The sequence below is a fragment of the Ambystoma mexicanum genome, chromosome 2p (genome assembly GCF_040938575.1).
Source record: "Ambystoma mexicanum isolate Mex_15411 chromosome 2p, UKY_AmexF1_1, whole genome shotgun sequence".
Taxonomy (NCBI): domain Eukaryota; kingdom Metazoa; phylum Chordata; class Amphibia; order Caudata; family Ambystomatidae; genus Ambystoma; species Ambystoma mexicanum.
In genome coordinates this window covers 288,365,800-288,392,500 of record NC_090923.1, presented here as the reverse complement: position 1 = coordinate 288,392,500, position 26,701 = coordinate 288,365,800, and the positions used below count along the sequence as shown (strand labels likewise).

Here is a 26,701-nt window from a genome sequence, read left to right as displayed (position 1 = left end):
GTTTTTGTACAGAACCTTGAGGCGGGCAGGGTACATCAACATGTACTTTAAACCTGCATTGTGGAGCCTTGTTTTGGCCACCATAAATTGTGCCCTGCTTTTTTTAAACTCGAAAGGTGTAATCCGTGTACACTGCAACGTTTGCCGAACCCCTTTGTATCGTGCCCCCTTGCCTTGACAAAAGATAGGATATTTTCCTGGTCTCTATAATTCAGAACTTTCGCAATTATAGGAAGCATAGGGGCTCCCGGCGGTGGCTTCCTGGTGAGGGCTCTGTGCGCTCTTTTTATTGTGAAATCCTGCGATAGGTTCCCCGGCCCAATGTCTTGCAGGAACATGTTCTCAATATATGTCGTGGGGTCCACACCCTCTTTCCTCTCTGGTAAGCCAACAATGCGGACGTTGTTGCGTCGGACTCTCCCTTCGGCGCCTTCCGTCCTACTCTCCATTAGACAAACCCTTTGTTGAAAAATGTGTAGTTGGGTGTCATGTTCCTGCGTCATCGCCATATTTTCCTTCAACTGCTCCTCTATCGCGGTAGTCCTTTCGGCTAACTTCCTCACAACGTGGCGTAGTAGCCCTACATCAATTATGACCGCATCTATCTTAGGGCTTAGTCTTTAGTTCCACAATGGCAAGGAGGATCTGATCATCTGCATCCCTCGATTCCTTGGGCTTGACACATGGCATTGCCATATCATCAGTAGGCGCTTATGACTGAGTTGCGGTATAGCTGTTAAGAGTCAGTTGTTTGTCCTTCGCCTTTGAAGACTTGGGAGTCATTAAGCTTTTTTAATGCTAAATAATATTACAGCCCAGGTAACAGCCTTTCTAGTCGTGTCCCCAGTAGTGGTACTCCGAGCATAACTAACTGGCACTGCTTTCCTTTTACCCCACCACGGCCGCACTCCACTCCCTCGGATATATTATTAGGCAGGTGAGGAAGGGTGAAGACTCAGAGCGTCTGAGGAATGCGCTCCGCTGACAGGGTCAGGTGTGCTTCCTGTAGAACAACAAGCAGGGGAAATGCCCTCCGGGCTCCTCAGTTTATCTTTATGCATGAGCGCCCAATTTCCATCGGGCGGCGCCCTGTTTTGATAGCAGCAGCAGGAGGGAGTAGGGCTATTCGGCAAGAGGCGCCTCATTCATGTGCAGCAGTCTATAGCTAGAGAGCAGCAGTCAACAGTGCTCTTCCTGAGGCCCTTCTGATGTTGCTCCGTGTTTGTTGATTGTGTACTCCTCCAAGTGCACTAGCTAGGGACAGTCCAGCTGTCAAGCAGGGTGAACACTCATCTGGGGCAGCTGTCTTTTCACCCTTGCTCTCCACTTGCCGTTCACCTATGTTCGCACCAGCAAGGGCATTCATGCTCAGCGTCCAAGTCTTACTACCGCCTTGAGACCCCCTTCCGCTCTGCAGAGTCTGTTGATATCTGGTGCCCCTAGTCTTCCCTATTGCCATTGTCAATGTGCCCACAAGTCAATATTTCAGTTTATTTGGGCCCCAGGGGTTGGGGTTATTTGGTTATGAATACTGTTGATAGTGGGGCCCAGCATGTGCCCTATCCGTCATCGTGTTTCTCCTTTAGCCCCCCCCCCCCCACACACCTGCCGTGCAGGTCCACAGACTCTACATTAGAATTCAGGCTGGTGTAGGGCCTCTGTGTTCCACTCTCTTATTGCGGTGCCTCGCTTACGCCTCTGGCAGCCGGGAATGTCTGCAGAAATGCCTCCCAAGCGCACAACCCTAAAGAAAACAGTCCGCTGCATAAGCCTCTTTATCTCTATTGCGCACATTGCGTACCCATTAGGCAGTAAACGGCACTTTCCCCTATCTCCAGTACGATTAAGCACCCAGGCCGGTCCTTGTCTGCGCTCAGTCTGGGGGCTCCAGTCAGCTGCTGCCCCCGCTGCACTGCAACACCGGGGCGCTCCCTTGTCCCCCATGCCTCCTCGCACGTTACCGTCCCAGAGGCTTTCTATGAGGCAACATGATGCTTCCTCGCCAGCCTCTCTCCCGATCCCTTCACTGGAGTGCGGCCAGTCATGAGACTGCTTGCAGCCGGGGATGTTTGTTCGGCTATCATCACTGCCACATCTTCCCGGTCGCCATTTTGCTTTTCTCTTTTTTCGAAGCCCCGCACACCACACCAAGAACGTTTCCCAGGTGATCCAAGCCAGCCGATGCTCCTCCAGTCAATCAGATTGCTCCGATAGCGTTCTTGCAGGCTCAGTAGCCTCGTGCGCTCTCATGAATGAGTGCATTTGCCTTTAAAACGCCAGATAATGCAGGATCAGGCAGGAGCTCAGTTCAAGGCAGCCCTACACCATGGCTGCAAGCCATGCCACCCGAAAAAGGAAAAGTTATTACATGATACAAAAAGTGAACTGTGTGAAAAACTTCCTGGTTCAGAGGACTAGGTGGGGGGGGGGCACATGGGATCAAATGTCCCTGCAAGCCAGTGGATGAGGGACCTGGATGAGGTTTGGGGAGGATTAGTTGGTCGGCCTCCCTCGCCCCATCTCAAGGCAGGAGACAGTCACAGCAGTGTTGTACCCCCAGTCCCATAGAAAATGAGGACAGGTAAACCTAGGAGCTCACTCTTTTCCCAGCAACCCAGTAGGGCTGTGCCTGACAGTTCTAGTGGGCCTGCTCCCAAACTGAAAGAGCCTGAATACCTCTCTAAGCAAACCCAAAGCTCTAGTGATGGACAACATATGCTTCCCTTCCACAAGTCAATTTCATCCATACAATATTACCAATGTGTATTCTGATACTGTTAAAATTCAACCTGCAGTGTGTGAGAAACCTGAAGGTGCCATCCAGGTGGCCAGGACATGGCCATCACTATTGGATCAAGTTCCTGGGGGTGGACCAGTGAGGGAGGATCGCCTGGATAGGGGGTCCTCGGGGAGTGGAAGTGGGACACTGATGGGTGATACGTAGTATCCCTCTCCTTATAACACCTTATCCCCAACCTACCGCGTAGTATACTCAAACACTCTAGCCCCCACCCCCTTTTCCGACATGAACTCTTTTGCATACCACAAAGGACGATGGACTAACACCATAGCCGTTTAACTGACTTGACCCAAAACAAGTATCAGGAAAATCAGGCAATTGGCCAGAATCACAGACCCGACGGCCCTTTTCCCTTCCCCTCAGGGATAAAAGGTGGAGCACGGGAGCACAATACAAGCAAGGCAGACCGCACAACGAGAGAGATAACTCAGCACGGCAGCTTAAGAGGAGGAGAAAGATGGCGTGAAATAAGAGGGTGAGGAGGAGAGAAGCGACCTTGACCTTTCTGACCAAGGCCTGTGAAAACTCCACAGAAGGAATCGTAAGACCGCGAACAATAGCCAGCGTGTGTTGCAGCAGATGTCAACAGTACACAGGGCCCTCCTCTGCTGATAACCAAGCCGGGGAGAGACGCTTGCCACTGTGGTACTGGCCTTGACTCCAGAGACAAGAAAGGCCAAGCGGTTCATCACTGCCTGTGAGTCAAGGGGAGAGCCGATAAGAAACTGAACTGTGTTCTACGAAAGTAATAAGCGGCTAATTGAAGAAAGTACAAAGAACTGTTGATACGAAAGGGGAAAACCAGTGCCCACTCAGGAAACTCTGGGTGATTACCCTATTGTTGAAACTAACATTACCAGAAGGCCTTGGAAAAGGCGAAAAAGGGAAGGACACAATTAGAAAAAAGTGGTCATACAAGGGTCTAGTAAAAGACTCTGTACAGTCAAAAGTCTTTTACCGACAGATGATTGTGAAGCTAAGAGAAGTGAATCCTACATCCTAACAACTAAAAACGGGGCAAAGCCAGAAGTCCTGATGAATAGTGTGTTGACAAGTATGAACCCGGCAGAGGGATGCCCATAGTGAACTGTTTAAGAAGACATTAAGATTTGTGAATGTCAGAACTGATATTCATTTGAAAGAATAACATTAGAGAAGGTTCTGAGCCCGAAGAGGGGGATCCAAGGGTGAAAACCATCACCTAACGGAAGAAGCCATAGTGAACCGAACGGTGGGAAGCAAACATACAAGAAGGGTCTGAGCCCGGAAGAGGGAGATCCAGGGGTGAAGCCATCATCCAACATCACGTGAATGTAGTAGATGACATCTTTGGAATTCAAACCATAGTGAACGCGACAGAGGGAAGCTGATATTTGAGAGGGGTCTTACCCCCGGAAGAGGGGGATCCAAGGGTGAAAAGGCATCACCCAACGTGCAAGCAGAAAGGAACTTTTGTTCATTATTTTTGGAACACATCAAGTCCTCTGAGGCAAGAGAGACTTTTGTAGAAAAGAGACTTAACCACCAAAGGCCCTGATACCGGAGAGCGGAACTGTAGTCTTGTGCTGGGAAGGCTCGAGCGAGTGCTGTGCTCCAGAGTCCCGCCTTGTCCCCTGTTCAAAACGTGGGGAAGGGAGATCCCAGACTACCACATCCGGACTTATTATTTGTGAACACTTCTTTCATCCCACAATTCTTTTGTACTTAGCGTAAGGATTGGCAATATGTTTTTCTTAGTATAGGCCCTTTTATTTGACAAGACGCCACTAGAACTTCCTTATTATTTTTTGATGGTCGTAGCTTGCTCCCATTTTAGATTTAGATTAGGCGTTTTTCCAACCTACCTATACAGTTTAATAGACACCCTTGAACTGGGATCACTTGTGTCTGTCTTTACTGTTGCCACCATGAGTTCAGTACAAGTGCCAGAAAAGTAATTTACATGCCCCAGTGAGACATTATGTGAACCTCGGAGCCCACACTTGATGGAATGCCGCAAGTGTGCAGTTTTCAGTCCCTGGATTGCTTGTTTTGTGTGCCTGATACAATGTTGCAAGCTTGCAGTTTTCTGCAGAGGATTATTGCACGTGTAATACAATGTTACTAACTCATTGTCTCCTGGAAGAGCATTCCCTCACAGAGGATAAAATGTTACAAATCCACAAGCCACAATTCTTTATGCAATCAGAGGATTGAAATTGCTTGGCTGAAGTCTTCCGAGTGCACATCTCACACACTGAGGAAACAGTACACCTGTGCCCCATAGAGGAAGCGCCACAGAGTAGCAGAAAGGGGAGAATGAAATTAAAGATGACAGACACACCATGTGAAGAGTTGGTTTGGCCCTCTAGCTGAAAGTGAGGTCAAGTGCACCCAGGAGCAGCAGCCAGTCCAACCCTGTATCAATCATAGGGCACAAAGTGCAGACAGTGACGAATCTTGGGAATTCGTCCCTTCTCCCCAAGGAGCTCCCCATGGAGACTAGCGAGGTGAGCCCGCTCCGCAACACCTTTGCTAGGGGTTGAAGCAAGTGGGACCTCGCCAGGAGAGACTCCAGTTCCAGTGGGGAACTCCCTAAGAAACCTGCCAACAGTACCACTGCAAAGACATCCAGTAAAGAAATGTATGAAGAACATACCAAAATGTCATCAAGAAACTCTGATTAGTCCTTTGAAGGAAAAATGGCTACTGAGACGAGGAGAAATATCTGTGGAGGAATATAGAATGCAAAACAAAAGGAGAGAAAGGAATATGAGACTGCGCATGGGAAGTCCCATGGTTACGTAATAAAAGAAAGGGGAGGAGACTGGAGAGATCAGAGGAAGCCTGCGAGTTACAGAGCTGCTCGCTAGCTTACAGAGAAAAAGCTTGACATGCGGCGTCCTGTAGTCGAGATGAAGCAAACTGCAGAATGAGCAGCATCAGGAAACCAGAAAGAGGAGAGAGCCGTGGTGAACCAGAGGTCCCGGGAACAACGCTCATACCACTCAGCTAGAAGCAACGGAGAACCTACTGGCGGATGATATACTGGGGAAGCCACTGTTAGCGTAGATTTTCGTTTTTATGCACAATCTTTTCCACATGCGTGTCCCCCAGTACTTTTTGCTTGACTTATGGATTTTTGATCTTTTCCCCTGAGTGAGCGGGAACCTTTTCTTCACACTCACTCATTTTTTTACCCTATCTTTTGGGATACTTTTGAATTTTTTTAAATACATTTATTCTTAATACTTTCCTCCGAGTTTTATGGCATCTGACTTTTGCATCACATAGCACTCTCTGTGCAGTGTTGCAGGGAGCCCTTTGGGCTTTTACTTTATTTGTTGTAGGGGACTATTTGTATCCTTCTGATCTTTTCCTATTGTGAGCTCAGCACACACCACTTTATGTGGAGTGCTGAGGGGCTACATAGTATCCCCTTTCTCACTGCTCCTGTAACTTTCCGGTTAAATTGACAAGCTAATCTGAATGGGTGGTGGCAGCGGTTTTACCCTATCTACTTTTGTACAATTTGAACTCACTGTGCCGTGCATCGTCTCCCGAAGATCGAATCCTCCTGAAACTTTGGTGGTCCACTTCTGGACCTCTAGAGACAAGATTCCACTACTTGAAGTCCCATCACCAGAGTGCCGGACCGAGAAAGCGAGACAAATCGACACGGATTTTAATTGTCCTACACTGGGGCTTCCCAAAAGCCACCAAAATCACAGAACCCTGAAGAATCCTTTGCTGGAAGCCTCTTCACTCGCCTGCTGCTGCGAGATCCACGACAGTGTCCCTTCTTTCAACTGCCTGACCAAGAATCCGGTGACCGGATATGCTGCTGCTTCATTGTGGTGCTCTTCTTCGCTTGTAAGGTACTGTGAGACTCTTGGTAGAACTTATCTAGAGTTGCTTTGCTGCGCCTGTGTTGCTGGAGTGCTGATTCACGTGTTTGGGAATTTTCCCATACATATACGCCCAGGACTAACACCTGTGAGCCTACAAGGACACTTCTCGGAAGTCCCATATCCTTTTTCCAACCAAAAGTGTTATTTACTTTCTACAGAAGACTTCCTTTGGAACTTTTGAACTTTCTACAGCTTGTGCCTTACCTGTTTTGCCCTCCAGTCTGACTCTGAGACACTCATAACTAGATAGGGATGGGCTTCTAAAGTGTTAGGCCTTTGTGAAATAATTACAATTAGCACCCGGGGTGTGGGAGCAGCCAATCAAGTTCGCTGGATCGCAGGCTGAAACTGCAGATCTAATCCCGCGTTCCATGGAACCCGATAGCAGTTTCCCCTGCCCCATCTTCTCCCCACCTTCCGGTTCTCTTAATTTGTACAGAAACCACAACCTCCCCTCCCAAAGCTCCACTAACCGGACAGTGGCAGCAGTGACGCCCACCGCCGCCGCAGCTTCACTCCGTCTACGTTTGCCGGCACCATGGAAATGTTAGAGGGGCTCCTTTTACCGAGCCCCGCCCTCCAGATCCATGGTGGCCATCTTGTGGCACTATTTTTATTCATGAAACGGGATGCGCGCAGTGCTCCGTTCCCTAAACGAAAAGCCATTTTCCTAACTCGCCCTCCCCCAAGGGTTGCCGAATCAGAAACAAGAGGTGCAAATTGCCTTAACACCCACTCTGGCGGGCTGGATCAGGTGTTATTGGCCTGGGACCGCTCCACTTGGGCCTTCACCTTGGGCGCCGGGCCGATAGAACCCAATCCTTATGTTGGTTTTCTTTCATCCAATTTTACTGAAACAGAAATGCTGAAAGTTATAACAAATGTTTACTTATATTTGAATTGCATAATGCCATTCTAAAGGTATTACCAAGTGTGAATAATGCATTGGTTTTTCTAAAGCTACTTACTGTGTGCTATAATAATTATCTTAACTTTAACTTAGTGCATATATAAAATAAACCATTATTTGTATATAACTTATGTGGGTCAGTGTTTCTTTAGGCCTATGTATATAGTTCTTTGTACTGCCTACAATCCTTTTCCCTTCCTAAAATAGGCCTGTCTGCTCGGTCATTGCTACCAACAAAACCTGTGTTATTCAGGCCTATACCCAGAGTTGGAGCCTTGTGTCCCAAGTGCGAGTCTTCACATGTCCTACCATTGGTGGACTTTTGTAAAACTCCCTAAAAAACGCTTAGTCAGCAAAGTAGGGAAAACGCAGAAGGGGAATCACAAGAGGCCATTCTGACAAATAAAAGAGAAGAACCAAGCCGAATACTAAACCCAGTGATGTTATCCCTGAACATGAAAGGTAATGGAGAAAACGGGAGACCGGAGAGGGGGGCAGAAAATCATTACTGGAACGGTCATACTGGTGCCAGTCGAGATAAATTACTGATATTGAATGAAGTGGAAGAGAATCATTACCGGAACGCTCCTGTTCCTACAGGTCAAGATAAAGCATTGACATTAAATGAAGTGAACCATTATCATTACTGCAATGTGTATACTCTTTGCAGTCAAGAAACAAATCTTGGCATAGTACAAAATAGGAAAGGCAAGAAACCTCAAGACTGGAATGTTCGTACTGAGATTAAACCAGACAAAGAAGGTTTAATCAGACAAGAGAAATACTATAAAAGAGAAAAGCCTAAAGAGAAGGTTGAAACAGAGAATAAGGGCCAAGGCCAATAAGAAACCAGAGACTGAACTATATTATCAAAGGCGAGAGAACCCAAAAGAAGAGTCCTGCGTGTTGGATAATGTTACTTTGGGGAAAGAGTAGGATAGCTACAAGTAAAATAAGTCAATAAAAGAACAAGAAGGAAATAAAGAAGTCATATAAAAGAATGACAAGTTGAACAACCCTGTAAAAGAACTGTATGAATTGATAAAAAAACAGTCACCAGAACTACTTCAGAATAGTTTACTGAACTGAACTTTGTGAAAACAAGTCTGCAGGAGAAGGGAGTCATTCTCCTGTTTTTCTTTGTTATAATAAAAGGTACGGCTAGGATAGGTTAGTTGGAACGGGGGACATATTTTGTTTAGAGTCTCACTAACGACTGATTAGCACTTTAGCTAGTTTTGTTAGGCAGGGAACCCCCTTGGTATAGGGAAAGACAGACGTTTATTTCTTTGGTTTAATACACCTTTCAGTGAGATGGTAAATCAGGGTCGGCATCCTTTTGAACTGCCACAATAACCTGAGATCAACCAAGAGGGAGTGCCTCCTGATATAAATGCCAGCTTCTAGCCAGTGAAGATGAGCTGATGGAACAGGGGGCTCGTGTCTGGTGGTAGGAAATATTGAAGTGAGTTGGAGAAAGCAGAGGCGGTGTACAGTGATGTTACTGAAAAATAAATACTGAATGAAATTTTAACAGAAAAAATACTGAAAAATAAATATGTATGGGGTGGGGGTAGGAGTTAAAAGGGGTGGGGGGTCAGGGTCTGGTTAGAAATGTAGGGAAACAGAGTTTTGAGGAGGAACCCCCCAAATAAAAATAAAATAAACAATATTACCTTTTTTCCTGTAAGAATTAATTTGCTAAAAATAACTTCGGTAACATTACATAGAACAAGCAGAGGCCAGTGAGATGGAGGAGGGTGGAGTGGTGGACGAAATGGGGAGCAGTAGTAGGTGGTGGTGAGAACTAAGTGATTGAAAATGTAGGTGGGAAGACCAAGGGGATAGGAGGAGGTGGTACAGGAGGAGATAAGTCACAATGCTGGCAAAAGTACTGCAGAGAGATACAAACACCAGGTTGCGAAGGTGACACATAGGAGATGGTGGTGGTGGTGGTAACATCTAACAAGAAGGATGAGGTGGTAAAGCCAGAAGGTAAAAGTGGTAGGAAAAAGGTAGTAGGACCAGCTAGAGGGACAGGAGATTGTGATGCCGGGAGGTAAAGGTGGCATAAGGAAGGTGGTGGTAACATCTAGTGTTTAGGAGAAGGTTGTAATACCAGGAGGTGAAGGTTGAAGTAAAGGGGCAGCGGTAGCCACTGAAGTGAAGGAGTGGGTAGGATCAGTAAGAAACAAGGAGGTAGTAATATCAAGAGAGGAGAGAAAGAGGCAGTAAGATCAATGAGGGTCCATGAGGAGGCTGAAACTCCTAGAGAGGGTCAAGAATAAGGAGGCAGACTTCGTAGACAATAGGATGAGATGAAATCGGGAGGTGAGACAGTGGGGGGGGGGTGGGGGAGACCTTGACAAAGCTAGCAAAATTTGGAAGGCTCTGGTGGGCCAGGCTCTCCGTAGGCAGGATCAGAAGGTGGGAGGGGAATGAGATGGGACCAAGGAAAATAGAATAAACTAAAAGAGGTAAATTGGGAGGTTTTGAGGTGGGGCTCCTATTGGGCATATCTCTCCAGCTCTCCCTGCCGTTTGCTCCAATTGAACTGTCTGTTACCCAGACTACACACCATAAGAGTTGGAGTATGGGACTCTGGAAGGCCTGCAATTAGTGTGTTACCTGAAGAAATGTTTGGGAATCCCTATGCCCATGGTGGCCACAGAACGGAAAAGGTGCGACCGAACCCTTTTTGAACTATACAACGGGCAGTTTGGTCAGGAAGGACTGGGAGCCAAGCGTAACTGGAGAGGACATTGTCGGGATCTCCCCGAGGGGGAGACACACAGTTAAGCCCAGGAGATAACCTTTCCTAACAATTTTGATTTGAGTAGCTCCACTTGGTTATTTAAGTGTACCCTTTTTTTGCGATTATTGCCCTAATGAACAGTTTATGGTTTTGCCAAATTTCTTGTTCCCAGGAAGCCTTGTAAAATTAAATATGTAGATTTTGTTTTGCTAGGTTATCAAGTTCATGGAACATGAGAACAAGCATTTTCTACTTTGGTGGTCAAGCAAAAAGGTCAAGAATACATAAAGCTTCACTACACGAGCCACAGTAAAGTCTCTTTTTAAAAAATCAGTTGACTATTTTATGCTCCATTCAGTACCCTGAAGTTATTGTTTGACAGCCCTGAAGTGTTCTTTTTTAGCATAGGACTGCTAGGTGTGCAACAGCATTTTCATTAATACAGCTGGCATTTTGCCTTTCCCAGAGCTGCCAATTTACATACCAACCATAAAATCAAACCACTTAACATTTTCAAGCAGCTTCATTTCCAAATAATATGGAACTGGCATATACATTTGAATGCTTTAAAATAACAGCAACAGACAACAATTCAATCTACATAACATACCGATAATCTCCGTTTTATATCTATACTTCTTGGCCATTATATTCAAGGTGGTGATGGTGCATTCTTGATCTCTGTTAATCACAGCTATTCTTGCTGCCTCGGTTGGTAGCCAACATGCTGCAACACACCCATTGATTGGTAAAGAACTAGATATGGTTGGCTCATCTTTTGTTGGATTTGTTAATGAATCTCTGCAAAATATCTGTCAGAATATACTAATTATGGCAGAAAACTAGAAGTAAACAACAGATTTAATTAAGAGACAAACAAATACAAAAGCAAATATGGTCACATTGCAAAAAAGGTTTTGGTGCTATGCCTCCGATATATACTCCGTATCAACCACTTTCCAAAATAAATAGAGTGCTGATGTGTAAACAGTGGGACTTCCATCTTGTAATTTCTTACATGCAAAAGCATCCCACAAACACATGCTTTTATGTACTTTGGGCCTCATTACAAGCATGGCAGTGCGGTACAAAACGGCGGTAACATGGCAGCAATTATGTTACAGACGCATTACTGCACCGCCATGCTGAAGGTTTGGTGGTGAGGTGAAGGATTTTCCTCCAGCGAGAAGTTGGAAGAAAATTCACCACCTTACTGTGAAACATCGGCAGAATTGCAACCTGCGAAATTACCGCTTGTGGTAATTCTGCTGAAATCCCCTTGTCCTGTAGACTCCACAATATGGGGACTTACAGTGCCTACCACCACTTGTAATCTGGTGGTAAATCCACCAGGCTGAGTAGCAGTAACAATAATTCCATTTGGCGGTATTCTGAAAGATTTACCACCGGAATGCTGCCAAACTTGTAATGGGCCCTTTGTTCTTGAAAACTACCTAAATAGGGTTTCATGAATGGCTAGGTCTTCCCACTCCTAAGAGAATATTGATAACATAAATGTTTGTCCCCATTTTCAGGTTGCTCTATACATGAAATGCAATCACTATTTCTTAGAAAAGGTTTATTTCATAAATAGCCAGTTTCAAAACTAAGAATTCATGGGAATGCAGTCATTCCAGTGATTTATGCAAAATAATTCCCAGGAGCTACAGCAGTATGGCCAATTGTGGAATTCAACCAATGGGAAGTCCATAACATTAGCATGGTCAAATAAGACTTCTTGTTTTATTAATTCATGCATGATTCTATTTCACATATAGCAATTCCTATTATCAAAAAAGGTAACATTAGCATCAGCAGTGGCCCATGAGGTTATGTCAACTTATATCATAGCACAGGTAATGCATAAGTCAATGATGATAGAGGACATACAGAGAGTATCATAAAAGGGACGTTGTTTCTATTATATTGTGGGTAAAGCAGTACCAGTAGTCTTTGGGATGGGATTTAGCTGGTTGTTCATAGACATCTTAATTATCTTACAGATATTTATTACAATCGTGCTGAGTTGTTCCTGGGAATCCCACCAGGACCTTTGGGAACCAGTCGCTTCTACCGTTTGCTTTTTATCCACTGCTGCATGCTCCATAAGTCTTCCACTTATCTCTGTGTTCTCCCCATCTCATTGAGCACCAGGCACTGTATATTGGCCACTGCCACAGATAGCAGCCCACTCCAGGGTGCCTCCAAATATTTCTTCACAAGCACCTTATTGTACGGGCACCACTTCTGAGAAGTTGGTATGGCTGCACCTTGATGGATGCTCCAAGTTGCCCACCAAGCCCTCCGCTGACCTCCCTGCAGTAAACGTCCCAACCTCTATTCTCCGAAAAACTATATGCAGCACACTACACCCCAGTAATCAGCATGCAAGAGTCCACTGGTTTGCATGGTCATTCTTTTGCTAGTTCTGCTAAAGGACTAATTTGAATGAGGACCTGACTCAGCTGCTTAATACAACAAATGGCCCAAGGGTTAAAGAAGCAGCTATTCTAGAAGAAGCACTTCTGGAAATCAACTTTAGAACAGAGGACAACGAACCCACTGCTAAATCGGGTAACATCCTTGATTGGATAATATCTAGATATCTGAATGTGAAAATAAAGGCTATCACTCCTGCATATGGTTGGACCATTCTGTAATACATGTTTCCATTCTCCTCGAAGGTATTACAAAAAAAAACACCAAACCCCATCAAGGTGGTATGCAACCATAACTTTATAAACATCAAACCCTCCCACCTACAGAACTGTCTTCAAGACATTGGGCCTCATTACAGGTCCGGCGGGTTGCCGCCAGACCCGTAATATTTTACCAGCCCGTGACTTCCCAGTGCCACCGGGAGATTACAACTCCGGAGGCCTGGGAAGTCAGGCGCCGGTAAAATGCAAGTCCCCATGAGAATGGGGACAAGGAAGTACTGGCACCATTGCTAACTGTGCGTCCGTGACTGGTCTGCCTCCTGTGGCCGCTGCATCCGGCAGGGTCAGACCTGTCGGGCACAGGGGCAGACTCAGGAGTTTGCCGATCCAGAAACAAGGGTGCCAGTGAGCTTAGCAGCACCCTTGTGTCCAGACCAGCAAACTCTGAGGCCCATTATGTCCACTACAGCGGACACAGACTCCTTGACCAAAATGCATGATATACCCACCTCCATCAAGATGAAATTAGGGAGTGAAAATACCAACCACAAAAAGTGTTATACCCTGGAACTTTCTTTATTGAAAAAACAGAAAGGGAGTATGGAACAAGCTTGGTTAAAATTCCCTACAGCGTCCAATAAAACCAAATGGAAAGTACTTGAGCGTGATTATAAAATTAAAATCAGCATTGCCAAGAAAAATACTTGGGGCAAATAAAAATTAAAAAAACAAAAAATTGTTTTTTTAAATTCTCAAAAGCCCAAAAGCATTAATCTCCCCTCACTCCCCATCTGTCATGACTGTGTGGATGTCCAGCAAGCTTTTGTGAACAAACCCAAGGCCACCCATGACAAAATCAAATATTAACTAAGTATTTGTTCAGTTCCTCAATGTACACAATTTCCCTTGGTCGGAGAGAAAGACAACCAAAATTCTCATTTAAGCATGTCACGAATCCCGAGATGGAAAGATATCTGTCCTCCATGCACCCGACCTCCCGCCAAGAGAACATCATCCCAGCAAAACTAATCCTGGATAATAAAAGTATCTTTACACCATTATTCACTAGATTGGTGAACACCTCTTTCGACTACAGCTCAGTTTCTGAAGTCATTAAGGTAGTCATTATTACCGCTTTGGTGAAGAAAGCTGGCCTAGTTCCCAAAGATGCAAAAAATCTCAGGCCTATCGCTCATTCCAATATCTTGTTAAAAATTCTGGACAAGGTTGCCACCAAACAATTACAGGCCCACCTGGAACATTCTTCCATTTTTCATTGTAAACAATCCGATTTTAGAGCCAATCATAGTACAGAGACTGACTTGATTGATTTACAAACTAACATGCTTGAGATGGTGGACCAGGGGAAAACAGGCTGCCTGGACCTCCTCGATCTATCTGCAGCTTTCAATCTGCTTTATCATAACTGCTCGATTCACACTTTATCCGATCTATGGTACTGCACCCCTCAATCTACTAGGTGGATCAAATCCGTTCTATCTGATAGACAATCTTCAGTAATCTTCAGTATGCCGGGAAAATGCTTCTTCCAAACCAGCTCCCATTATCTGTGGTGTCCCACAGGGGGCCTGCATTTTCCTCATGCTTTTCAACTTCTATGTCAGACCCCTCTGTATTCTGCTCGAGACCCTAGGGATCCCTTTTACAAACTATGCAGACAACACCCAACTGATCCTGGAAATCAGTGGGGATCATAACATCGACTCATTGAATCAGAATTCCATCTATGGGATCATTGAGCACTGGGTGACAGAAAATTGGCTCTGCTTGAATGGAGGAAAAAGAAACTTTTGCTTTTCAGCAGCTCCTAGGCAAGATCTAAACTAGGGAATGAATACTCATGTTTCGGGATTAAGGACTGCTCTATCCCAGTAGTGGGTAAAGTTAAGACCTTATGGGTTTTCTTTGATTCAGCCCTCAGTGTTGAAGAGTCAGACCAACTATGTATCAAAGAACTGCCACCGTTACCTTTAACTCTGGAGGAACATTAAGCCTTTCATTTCCGAAGCCATTCGCCTCTGTCGCCTTGATTATTGTAATGCATTACTAGTGTGAGCAAGCAAAAAATGCATGAAACAAACGCACAGTCTCCAGAATGATGCTGTGCATTTGGCCAAATGTATACCTAGACACAAACACATCTCTTCCGGTAGACAATTACTTAACTGGCTCCCCATCTCTGCCTGGATTCACTTCAAGGTAGCTTCTCTGGTACACAATGCACCAGTTTATTCTAGATTGCGTATCTCATTGTATGAGCCTAAACACGCCCTGCACTCTGCCAATCTTGCCCTAATTAACACCTTCATGTTCAAAAGTACCAAGGGCTTAGAAAGATCTTTTCCAGTCCTGGCAGCACAGGTTTGGAAGTCACTGCCAAGAACCTTACGATTCGACCAACATGCTAGGATTTTTCGCCAAGCTTGAAAAACTAGATTGTTAAATTCGTTCTTGAAGACTAAACTTCTATTCCAGGATTCTGTTTTTCATGTTACAATCCTACCGGCCTTTTTTGGCAAGATTGTATGCAGTACCCTTTGGGAACCTTTGTTATAAGTCTGTACTACACAGGTTGGTAGTGTGGTTGAGTAGCCAGGCTTATCTCAAGAGGGGTCAGTGTGAGCTGTATGGGAGTTGCACAGGGATTCACAGTGACAAGTATTCAAATAAACTCTTACCCAAAAGGTTTCTTGGGTAAACAATTATGAATTTATTTACCAGTCAGTTATAGTAAGCCTTCTTTAGAAGGGAGCAATATAAAACAACACAAATAAACTCCAAAAATACACACTCAGTTATCTAAATCAGCAAATACCCATTCGGGATGACACACAGGCACTACCTACACCCTCTGGTGACTTCAATAGCTAGGGTGCAGTTGGCATTTATATATCAACACTGCATTTAGAATATTCTTGGGAGTAGTGTTAAAGAGAGCAGAGTTCCGAATAAAACAAGTGTTCACACAGTTATTCTTAAGTAGGTAAGTACTTTCAATACAATCCCCCCCAATCCAAAGTCAGTTAACCCTTTGCTGGAAGGAAGGTAAAACACATAAGCAGACGAGAGAAGAGTCATTCAGGGCCCCAGGCCAGCCAATGTTAAGTTAGCAAAAGTCAAGGTGAACTGAAGCACTTCTTGCAGGTAAATAGAAAGTCTTTTCCAATGTTTAACATGTCTTTGTAGAATAGAAGCAATCAAAGTAGGGCCACATGCTGATTAGGCTTGTGAAGTAAAGACGCTGCAAGCAAACTCTACACATGCAACCAAGCAAGTCTACAATGAGGACAAGTGGCTAAAGAACAAGAGGTAAGTTCTCTTAGAGTGAACAGTACCTTTAGGTTGAAGAAAAAGTGCAGCAGATGACTTCTGTTCCTGTGTAGCTCTGCAGATCTCGCTGTTCCTGGGCCTCAGTCGTGGGGACAAGAGGGAGGAAGGACTCCGGCACTGCAATTGGACGGTCACTGCTCGCAACCGGCAAACTTCAAACAAGTGGCTGTTTGGTGTTTCAGCTCCTGGCGTCTACCGCAAATAGCAACACTGCAGTTCCTGGCTGTCGAGATGGGCTTTCCTTGCATCTGGGGTCACGCACTCCGTTGGCCAGCTTAAAAGCAACGCACACAAACTGGTGTTCCTCTCCCTGGCTATCCGGTTCCAGCAGCGACTGCAGTGGATATTCGACCAGCTTTGAGAAGATGTCCAGGTGGCTTACTTTGGAGTGGATTGGTCCCACCAACTCAAAGGGAGAAGTCATCCTTGCAGGGTCTTCTCTGTCGATACGAAGTTGGATTTTCAGCACAGCAGCAGGGCTTCACCGGGCAAACCAACTGTCCAGGAGTTGCAGCAGGCATCCTCTTCAAGTTCTTCTTCGGATTCCTTCGTCCAGTGGTGGACTCTGCCTTCCAAGCCAAAAAGCCTTGCCTTTTATGCAGCTTGCTCCCATTCATTCCAGCCTAGCTGTCAGTCACCCAGCAAGGTGGCTGTCCTTGCCAGACAGCCAGCCGGCCAATCACCTAAGAGTGCATTCCTGTCTCTTAGGAGACTAAGCACAGGGAGTTTCGGGCACCTCCCTCGCTTCCTGCCCCCGCCAGACACCCTGGAGCCAGAGGCGTGCTTCACTCGTGAATCCCGCCAAAGGCAAAATGAACAAAGTGACTAAACCTGGTTTGACGCGCAGAAATTGCTGTATTCTTAACAGCTGTGTCCTTTTCGTCTTTCATGCCACTTGGTGGCAATTGGGAAATGGTGCGGCACCTTAATGCGGTGTAAACTTGCTAATTGATTGTTAAAAAATGGGAAGCCATTTAATTGGGAATATTGGTGATTATGGCCAAGACTCTTCTTAATTAATTTTTGCACTTAATTTTTGCAGCATAATTTAATTTATACATAGCACTTATTGGCCAGTATAGTTCTCAGCACCTGTTTTAATTCCAATTGAATTAAATAATGAGTGTGCGCCAACTGCTTATTCAAGTATATAGAATGTGGGCTTCACACCCAACATGGCCGCCGCAAGGTAACGCTTGCTTCAGCGGTTCTAGTCACTCACACAACGCTTGTATCTATGTAAATAAGAGCTCAGCCATCACGCGCGACACTCCAGTGTTTTCAGTACGGGCGCAAACACTGGTAAGTCCGGGTCTTTCACGTAGACCTCTACAGACATTCTGTCCTGGGGGCATACGCACGTGACTGTCTCGCACTTGCGAGTGTCAATTACCTTTTCTAATGAGACCCTTCCTTTTTCGGTTCCCCCCCCTACACGGCGTCTGGTGCACGCCATCTATCTTGGGCAACCTCATCTTTCATGCTTATCTTAACAACTCCAGTCTCAACATGCACTTTGCGTTCATATAGGTATGTGACCTTCTTTAGTTAATTTTTGTTGTATGGCATTAATCAATTTAATCTAACTACTTCCTTGTGGCTAACCTAGCATTTTTCCGCTTGCAGCGGAGCGGTAACTTCTATTCGATATACAATTCACATCCATATAGGTAAGAATCATTGGCAATTGCCGTAATTCGGAGGTGTATACTAATTAGGCATCTGCTCAAAAGCCGCAATGAGGTTTTTTTTTTAGTAATATTGACCTTGTTGGCTATACAACACCATATATTTTGTTTCCTTCTTGTAGCACCAGAGCTAGTCTCAAGTTTCTTCAGGTAAAATTGATTCCATATTTTTAGAGAGCACATGGACAATGGTGTGATCAGTTTTGTATTCACGGGACAGTTCCGATCACTGATTTGTTTTATTTCTCTCTCCTTTCTTTACATATATGGCACTTGACTCGATCCCCTGATGAACTTCAATGAACAATTGGTTGTATATCCTTTCATGCTAATTATTTTTACTGCCATGATATGTTATGTGTTTTTGTTGTCTGTTTTTGACTTTGACAATTTGGCACACCTTGTTGGGCTACTTTGTGATGTCTATACAAAATGCCACTCCTATGCTCGGCCTATACTTTTGATCTGGATGATGTACATTCATTGAAAATCAACATGTATGACTGTCACATATGTACATATATTCAAATAACCTTGCAGCCTTGGAGGAACATCATTGTTGCTCGAAACACGTGTCGGCTGTTCTTGACGTGCATTAAATAATGCTTTATTGAGCACCTTAATCTTTGGTTGTGTGCTCAATTCTTGGGAGCAAACCAACCCTCATCACATTCACTTTACTTGTACACCTCAGGAAGGGTGTCCACACTTTGCTTCCAATTGCTGGCTGTTAACTATCTGAATCCTCTGGTCAGTGCGCCAAACCTCAATTTGTCCTATTCTGCCAAACCCTTCATTGTACAAAATCACATTAAAACACAGGAGAGTGGGAAAGAAGGGTCTCACTCTCTCCAGGTAAAAAAATCAAGTCCTCAAAATCCAGCAAAGTTGCTGGGGGTCTCTAAGGTAGAGGGAATTAGCACATTTCTGAGAATTCTCCCTAACAGGCCTCCTATCTAGGCACCTGCTGAGTTTGTCACGTCGTATATATATTTATCCATGTGTCTTTGTCCGCCCCGATGCCAGAGGGTCAACAACGTGTTACAAGTAAATAAATAAAAAATAGTTCCATCATATTTGTATATTGTCTGTGAATTATACTAGAATGCTCACGTCCTACTGGAAGTATATTTTTTCAAAACACCAGCTCTTTCACTTGCACTTTTGAATATAGTGCTGAAATCTGTATCTCTCAATGAACTTGAATGCATTTTGGGATGCCCTAACTCAGACTGATATATTGAGGAGGAAAATATTGGAGTGCACGTCATAATTTCAAAGGAGGCCATTCCACAATAATTTCAAAAAGGAATGGCTCTCTTTAAATCTGTTGCCTGTCTGAAGCGAGACGAGGTTGGCTTGTCTTGTGTCGCATTCTACAAGTTCAGAAAGAGAATATTACAGGGCAGGTCAATGGGGAAGGCAGTGCTCCTTTATTTGTTTGTGGGGGACTGATTTGAAGTCAATCAATACTTGCACCCTGTCTGAGCTTCATTAAGTTACTTCAAGAAGAATTCAGAATAATATTGAACTTTGCACGGTTGAAGCTACTATGCTGCATGAGTATTATCATGATGTGATGGTGATGGTTGACGCAATAGAAATGTATCAGATGTGGCAAGCAAAAGGAACATCACTCGGTCTGTCAAACATGGTCCAATGCCTGTAAGAAGCATTCTGAAAAATGCGTACATTGGCGCTGTTGCCCTGATCATCAGAACCTGAAGAGGTTTGAAATGGTTGCATTGCAAACAATTCATACATTTCAGGTTATAGGGAGGATGGAAACAAACAGCCTCATTTTGAGCATGGTGGGAATACCAGTGGTAATTCCACTACATTAGATCACCAATACTACCTTTGAATGGAAGGTAAATCCTTCAGATACTGAAGTAGTGTTATTCCCTTCATCAAATCCCATTGGGCTCCACTGGGGTTAGAAGGATTTATCACTGGTGGTAGTGCCTACATTGTCAGGTGTAAAGTGGAGGCAATTCCTACAGCCAAATTATTGGGGGGATTTTCTCCACTTTGCCTGCAAACCCGAAACATAAATGGGTGCAGTCTGAGAGTGCTCTGGCTTGGGCTCACACATCCTTCCCGAGGTTTGCAACACTGCTGCTGACCAGATCTGGTGACTGCACGCGCTGGGCCTGCTGCACATCGAAAATTGAAACCCAGCGACCCCGACGGCCGCAGACAAGTGTGAGGGCTAGAGGTGCGGCCTCCGAGGGTAGGCGAAAGTGGCGCCAACGTCCTTCCAGGATCGCTGTGCCGCGACTGCTAATTTGACTTCTGCATGTCGCAGTCTCCATCCGGACCTGCAGGGGGCTGCGTTCACTGACAATTGGCCAGCCTCTACGCCAGTGTAGAGAGCGATTGATCTCCTTTGGATCCGTCTGCAGGACATCGGACCACAGCAGCCCGCTTGTGGTGACAGTCCGCGGAAGGTAGGGGGAACCCGCCTGGACCTCCGAGACCCATCTGGGATGTGACCAGCGTGGCGCGCCTGGAGGTGCAGAGACATCGGGGGCCATTTGAGGAGCTGGCAGAGAACTCAACCCCGCCATCCGAGCTCTGTGGAATACCTGCCTTGTTTCAATCCACACCCCCTGTGAACTGCAATAGCCGATGGGGTAGCAATCCTGACCGCACTCCTTCATTGCGGGGGATCGTGCCTGCACCATGCGTCCCGAGAGCATTTGTGTGCCCCGGTGTACCTGTTAAGGAGAATTCTCATTTCATGGCTAATTTACCTTACCTATAGTGTCCCACAGCAGCTTTGCTGGATTTGAAGGGTTTATTTCTTTTTACCTGCTAAGAGTGAGACTCTTTTTCCCACTCTTAGGCATCTTTGCTATGTGTGTTCTAGGCTATTTTTGGGTTTAATGCCTATGGGATCTTTTCTCTCACCCATAGGAACCATCTTTATGCACATGTGTTACACAGCACCCTCCGTGCAGTGACACATGGGTATCGTAGCGACCCCCAAACAGACTCCATACCCTGGGACTGACTACTGTCTCCCAGGGCATTTAAATTCCCATTGACTTTACTAGTCAATCTCTATGAACTAAACCAGTACAACCCATCTTAAAATGTAAGTACTGGAAGGGGTTAATAGTTTTTCCCCTATGTTAATTTTCGAGAGGGTACCTTAAAGTCCCCCTCTACAAAGTTTCTGGCTGGTGGCAGTGGTTACTACCTTTTATATTCGACCGCAAATATTTCCCTATGGGATTTTCCCCATGTTCGAGGCTAACACTTTTACTGACAGCCTCTAACATACCGCCGGTTTATTTTGTTATTAACTTTACTCTGGTAGGTTTTATTTGCCAGAACTTTGATATAATTTCTTTCTCATGTCTTACTCTAAACTCCTAACCCAGGTCGAAGATCCTTTGTTCGCTCTTTTGGCGGGCTTCTGCCAAGAAGCCCTCCTTTCAGCGCCTCCGAGTTTGGGGTGGGTCTGTTGTTTGGGAAGGGGAGTAGAACCCCTGGACAGAGTTGCCACAGCAACTCAGTTCGCACTCTAACCTGATAGGCTGGAGGGTCTCCCGCCAAGAAGACGACTCCACTGTGTGAGTGACAGCTAGGCTGTATGAATGGGTGTCTTTCTGCATAAAAGCAGGGTCCTGAGGACTGGAAGAGCAAGACGTCGCCACTGGAACTACGGAACCGAAGGGAAGAGAAGCCACAGACATCTTCAGCATCTACACCACCGGTGAAGCCCTGCCGGATCGTCTCACCACTTTTCTTCCGCATGACGAGAGGAGATCTTCAGTGAAAGAGCCTCCTTCCCTTGAGCTGGTGGGGTCAACCAGTTCACCTATCGCTTCCTCTGACCTGCCTTGGTCGAATCGACAGTGCCCAGCACTTGGAGACCGGATAGCCAGGCAGCTATCGACCCTGACCGCGATTAAATGGAGCGTACCTTTTAAACTTTGTTTGGCCGCACCGCGGCTGGTTTCATCCCTGGGTAGTGCAGCAACCTGAACCTTCCTCCACGACGAGAGCCTCTCTTCCTTTGTTGGACCGCTCGACCTGCAGGAACAACTGCCACCGCAGGAGCCGCTTCTACACGTTTAAGGTACATTAATACTGCCCATCTCCCTCTTGAGATAAGTCTGACTGCTCAGCCACAGCTACCAACTAAATCTTTGTGGTACAGACTGATACCAAAGGGGATTTATTGATCTCACCTGTAGTCCTAATCTGGTGTAGTGCTCCCTAAGGGAACTGCACTGGATTCTGCCTAACACTGGTGGCAGCAATGGGATAAAAGTATTGGATTTACATTTTAGTGTGCTACTAGTACCTTGGAGCAACTAACCACAAGGTTAACAATCACAAAAATGTATTTTAACAAAGTCAAGTTTGGAAAGTTATAGTCAGGAGACCCACCTTGCAAAAACTGCTGATTATCTTAAAGATTTGTGCAGACAGAAAGGTCTTCCTGTCAAAGACAAGAAAACAGAAATGATTGATAGACTGTTAGAGAACCAAAGTCTGGATAGTGGTGCTGTAGGCCCTACTACTCCAGCAAATGTGGCAAACAGTAATGAGGATAATGTTGAAAATGTTATTGTTGAGTCAGATGAGGAAGAGGGGGATAACAATGTCACCCCCTCTGGTCCTCTGCCTGCTCAAGGACCTTAATCTGTAGCTACTGGACCCTTACCAGGACCCACATTAAGTTCTGAATTTATATCCCTAGAAAGAATGAGACTTGAACTTGAATTCAAAAGAATTAGCGCCCAAACTGAACAGAGACATCAAGAACTAAGGCTCAAAGAAATGGAGCTCAACCATGAGCTTGAGATGAAGAAATTGGCTTTGTCAAATGCTTCTCTCCCCGAATCCTCTAGATCTTCCAGTCCAAAAAGACCTTGGATGCCTAAAGAGATTTTGGGTATGTATGAACCTAAGTTGGATGTATTAAAATGGCTTGCTATGTTTGAATACAATCATGGGCTCCAGGGTATCACAGGGAAATTAGTTGATCCCCTGGTTAGTCTCTAGGCTCCCTCCTGTTGCATCTGATGTGGTAATGGAGTTGGGGGAGGTGGATAGGATGGATTATGAATGTGTAAAGCTAGCTCTGATAGCTAGATTTGGGAATACTCCTTCCCAGTACCTTAAGAGGTTTAGGACCCTCATAAAGCATGATAGTACCCCTTGGGCTACTTGGGTGAATGAATGTTTGAAGAACTTAGAGGGATGGGTTAAGGGTTATAGAGTTAACACTTATGAAGGAATGCAAAATCTTGTTATGATGGAGTCTATCTATGATGCCTGCTCTCCTGAGCTCAGACAGCACTTGGCTTGATTCAAAGGAATTAGATTCTAAGAAATTAGCTAAGGCTGCTGACTTGTGGGTTGCCAACCGGGCTACTCACAAGGATTCAGAGGTAACTCAGAAAAAGGATGAGGGAAAGCAGCCTAAGATAGACACCAAAGAGAATTCAAATAATTCCAGTTCCAAAGAGGGCCACAAACAAAATTCTAAGGGGAAACCACAAGGGAAACCTAATCAGGCTAGTGTACCTTCTGGTCCCAGACCAGAAGGTCGTCAGAACAAGCCACCATTCATAAAGACATTTGGAAAATGTTATGTTTGTGGCTCAACGGATCATGTGAAAGGGGATCCCAGATGTAAGGGTAAACCTTCAGGGGTCCACACTGTCTCCTTAGCCTTCGCTCCAGAGGAGGAAGTACAGATGGCCAGTGGAAATATTCAACTGCTGGCTGATGACCCCACTGGAGTCTCAGCTAGTGTATCTTTAGTATCTCTTGGATTGTGGGAACAACAGAATTTAGATGTGTACAATTCTATCCCTCCTAATACTAAAGAGTATTATAAAGACAGTGTCCTAGTCAATGGTCAAGAAACTCCTGCCATTAGAGACACTGGGGCCAGCATAACTGTGGTGGACGAATCTTTTTTCAAGGTGGTGGATGTTGCTAAGTCACCCAAACGCCTCACCAAGTTAGCTGGAGGGCCTGTGCAGATGCTTCCCCAATTACCAGCTCTCATCCAGTGCAATGAAATGACTGTCAGGATACCTGTGAGTGTACAATCTGAAGTACCAGGGAGGGTGCTGTTGGGCAATGATCTGAAAGATCTGGGAGTAGTGCCAAGTTCCCCCAGACCTCCTAGTAAGAGATTACAGGAACTTACCAGACCTGCAAGGGAGAGGACCTTAAGAGGCTCTCCTGAGGAGATGATGGAAATCACTCCTACCCCACTGGAGTTACTAACTGCTATTTCCAAGCAACCAGAAGCAAAGGGGAAACCTAAGACTTCAAAGAAAAAGAAAGCAGAAAGCACTAGGTGGGCGGGAGGGATAGACACACACGGGACATGAGCGGGGGGTGGGCGGGAGGGATAGAGACACACGGGGCATGAGCGGGGGGTGGGCGGGAAGGAGAGAGACACACGGGGCATGAGCGGGGGGTGGGGGAGGGAGAGACACACGGGGCATGAGCGGGGGAGGGGGGGAGGGAGAGACACACACGGGGCATGAGCGGGGGGTGGGTGGGAGGGATAGAGACACGGGGCATGAGTGGGGGGTGGGTGGGAGGGATCGAGACACGGGGCATGAGCGGGGGTGGGTGGGAGGGCTAGAGACACACGGGGCATGAGCGGTGGGTGGGAGGGATAGAGACACGGGGCATGAGCGGGGGGGTGGGAGGGATAGAGACACGGGGCATGAGCGGGGGGTGGGTGGGAGGGATAGAGACACGGGGCATGAGCGGGGGGTGGGTGGGAGGGATAGAGACACGGGGCATGAGCGGGGGGTGGGTGGGAGGGCTAGGGGCATGAGCGGGGGGTGGGTGGGAGGGCTAGGGGCATGAGCGGGGGGTGGGTGGGAGGGATAGAGACACACAGGGCATGAGCGGGGGGTGGGAGGGAGGGATAGAGACACACGGGGCATGAGCGGGGGTGGGTGGGAGGGATAGAGACACACGGGGCATGAGCGGGGGTGGGTGGGAGGGATAGAGACACACGGGGCATGAGCGGTGGGTGGGAGGGAGAGAGACACACGGGGCATGAGCGGGGGTGGGGGGAGGGAGAGAGACAGGGCATTTGCGGGGGTGGGCGGGAGGGATAGAGACACACAGGGCATGAGCGGGGGTGGGGGGAGGGAGACACACGGGGCATGGGTGGGGGGGAGGGATGACACACACAGGGCATGAGCGGGGGTTGGGGGGGGGGGAGACACACGGGGCATGAGTGGGGGTGGGGGGGTGAGATCCACACGGGGCATGAGCGGTGGTGGGGAGGAGGGAGACACACACGGGGCATGAGTGGAGGTGGGGGGGAGGGAGACACACACGGGGCATGAGTGGGGGCGGGGGGAGGGAGACACACGGGGCATGAGCGGGGGTGAGGGGAGGGAGACACACACGGGGCATGAGCGGGGGTGGGGGGAGGGAGAGAGACACACTGGGCATGAGCGGGGGTGGGGGGAGGGAGAGAGACACACGGGGCATGAGCGGGGGTGGGGGGAGGGAGAGAGACACACGGGGCATGAGCAGGGGTGGAGGGAGAGAGACATGGGGCATGAGCGGGGGTGGGGGGGAGGGAGAGAGACACACGGGGCATGAGCGGGGGTGGGAGGGAGGCAGAGAGACACACGGGGCATGAGCGGGGGTGGGGGGAGGGAGAGACACACACAGGGCATCAATGGGGGTGGGGGAGGGAGAGACACACACGGGGCATGAGCGGGGGGTTGGCGGGAGGGATAGAGACACACGGGCATGAGCGGGGGGTGGGGAGACAAACAAAAACACAGACATGCCACATGGACAAGAGTTTGTGTGGCAGATCCCGCTCCTCGGCCCTCCGCTGGCCACCGTGTGCGATGGCGTGAGCGGGGTCTGGAGGAACAGGGGACACACGGAGCATGAGTGGGGATGGGGGGACAGGAAGGACACACGGGGCATGAGCGGGGGTGGGGGGACAGAAAGGACACACGAGGCATGTGCGGGGGGTGGGGCAGACACGGGCATGAGCGGGGGTGGAAGTAACAAGAGACAGACACGCACCTGCTGACCTGACAAAGCCTCTCATGCGGCAAAGAAAGATGGCGGGCGTCTCTGAAGCCAGACGCACTGTACGCTTTCACCGCATCCAATGAGAGAGCACGTCAGATATCCGCGGACATCATGCAAGCTGCTGGCCCAATCACCGTCCTGTCCGCGGAGCGAACAGGGAAGTCCGTCCGCGGACCGAACACAGATTTCACGAATTTTTTTTAACCTACTTTTTGGTCATTTTAAAAAAAACTACTGGACGCATTTTCACCAAATTTGCAAAAGCACGCTTTCGGGACCAAGCCGCTGCTCCTGGTCCAAATTTGGTGAAAATCCGTCCAGCGGTTTGGGCTGTAGACGCGAGCAAAAAAATGTTGCCATTCAGTCTATGGGAAAAAAAAAGTTTTGGGTCCCCCCCCTATAACTTTGCCCCCCCCCGGGACGAATCCTCACCAAACTTTGCAAAGTGACCCAAATACTTTTTTTGCAAAGTTTGGTGAGGATTCGTCCAGGGCGAGCGAAGTTATAAGCCGCCCAAAAAGTGCTCTTCCTATGGAATCAGCAATTTAACCATTACTACATGGCCACTACCATGGCCATGTAATAT

General features: G+C 46.9%; 1 protein-coding gene across 1 annotated transcript in view; it reads right to left on the bottom strand.

Annotated features, from left to right (window-relative positions):
* Positions 1 to 26,701, bottom strand: part of FBXW12 (F-box and WD repeat domain containing 12) — a 549,693-nt gene that overhangs the window by 222,263 nt on the left and 300,729 nt on the right. Inside the window, exon 7 of the mRNA XM_069643567.1 lies at positions 10,966 to 11,167. Coding sequence (XP_069499668.1) covers positions 10,966 to 11,167 — 202 coding nt within the window. The remainder of the gene's footprint in view (positions 1 to 10,965; positions 11,168 to 26,701) is intronic.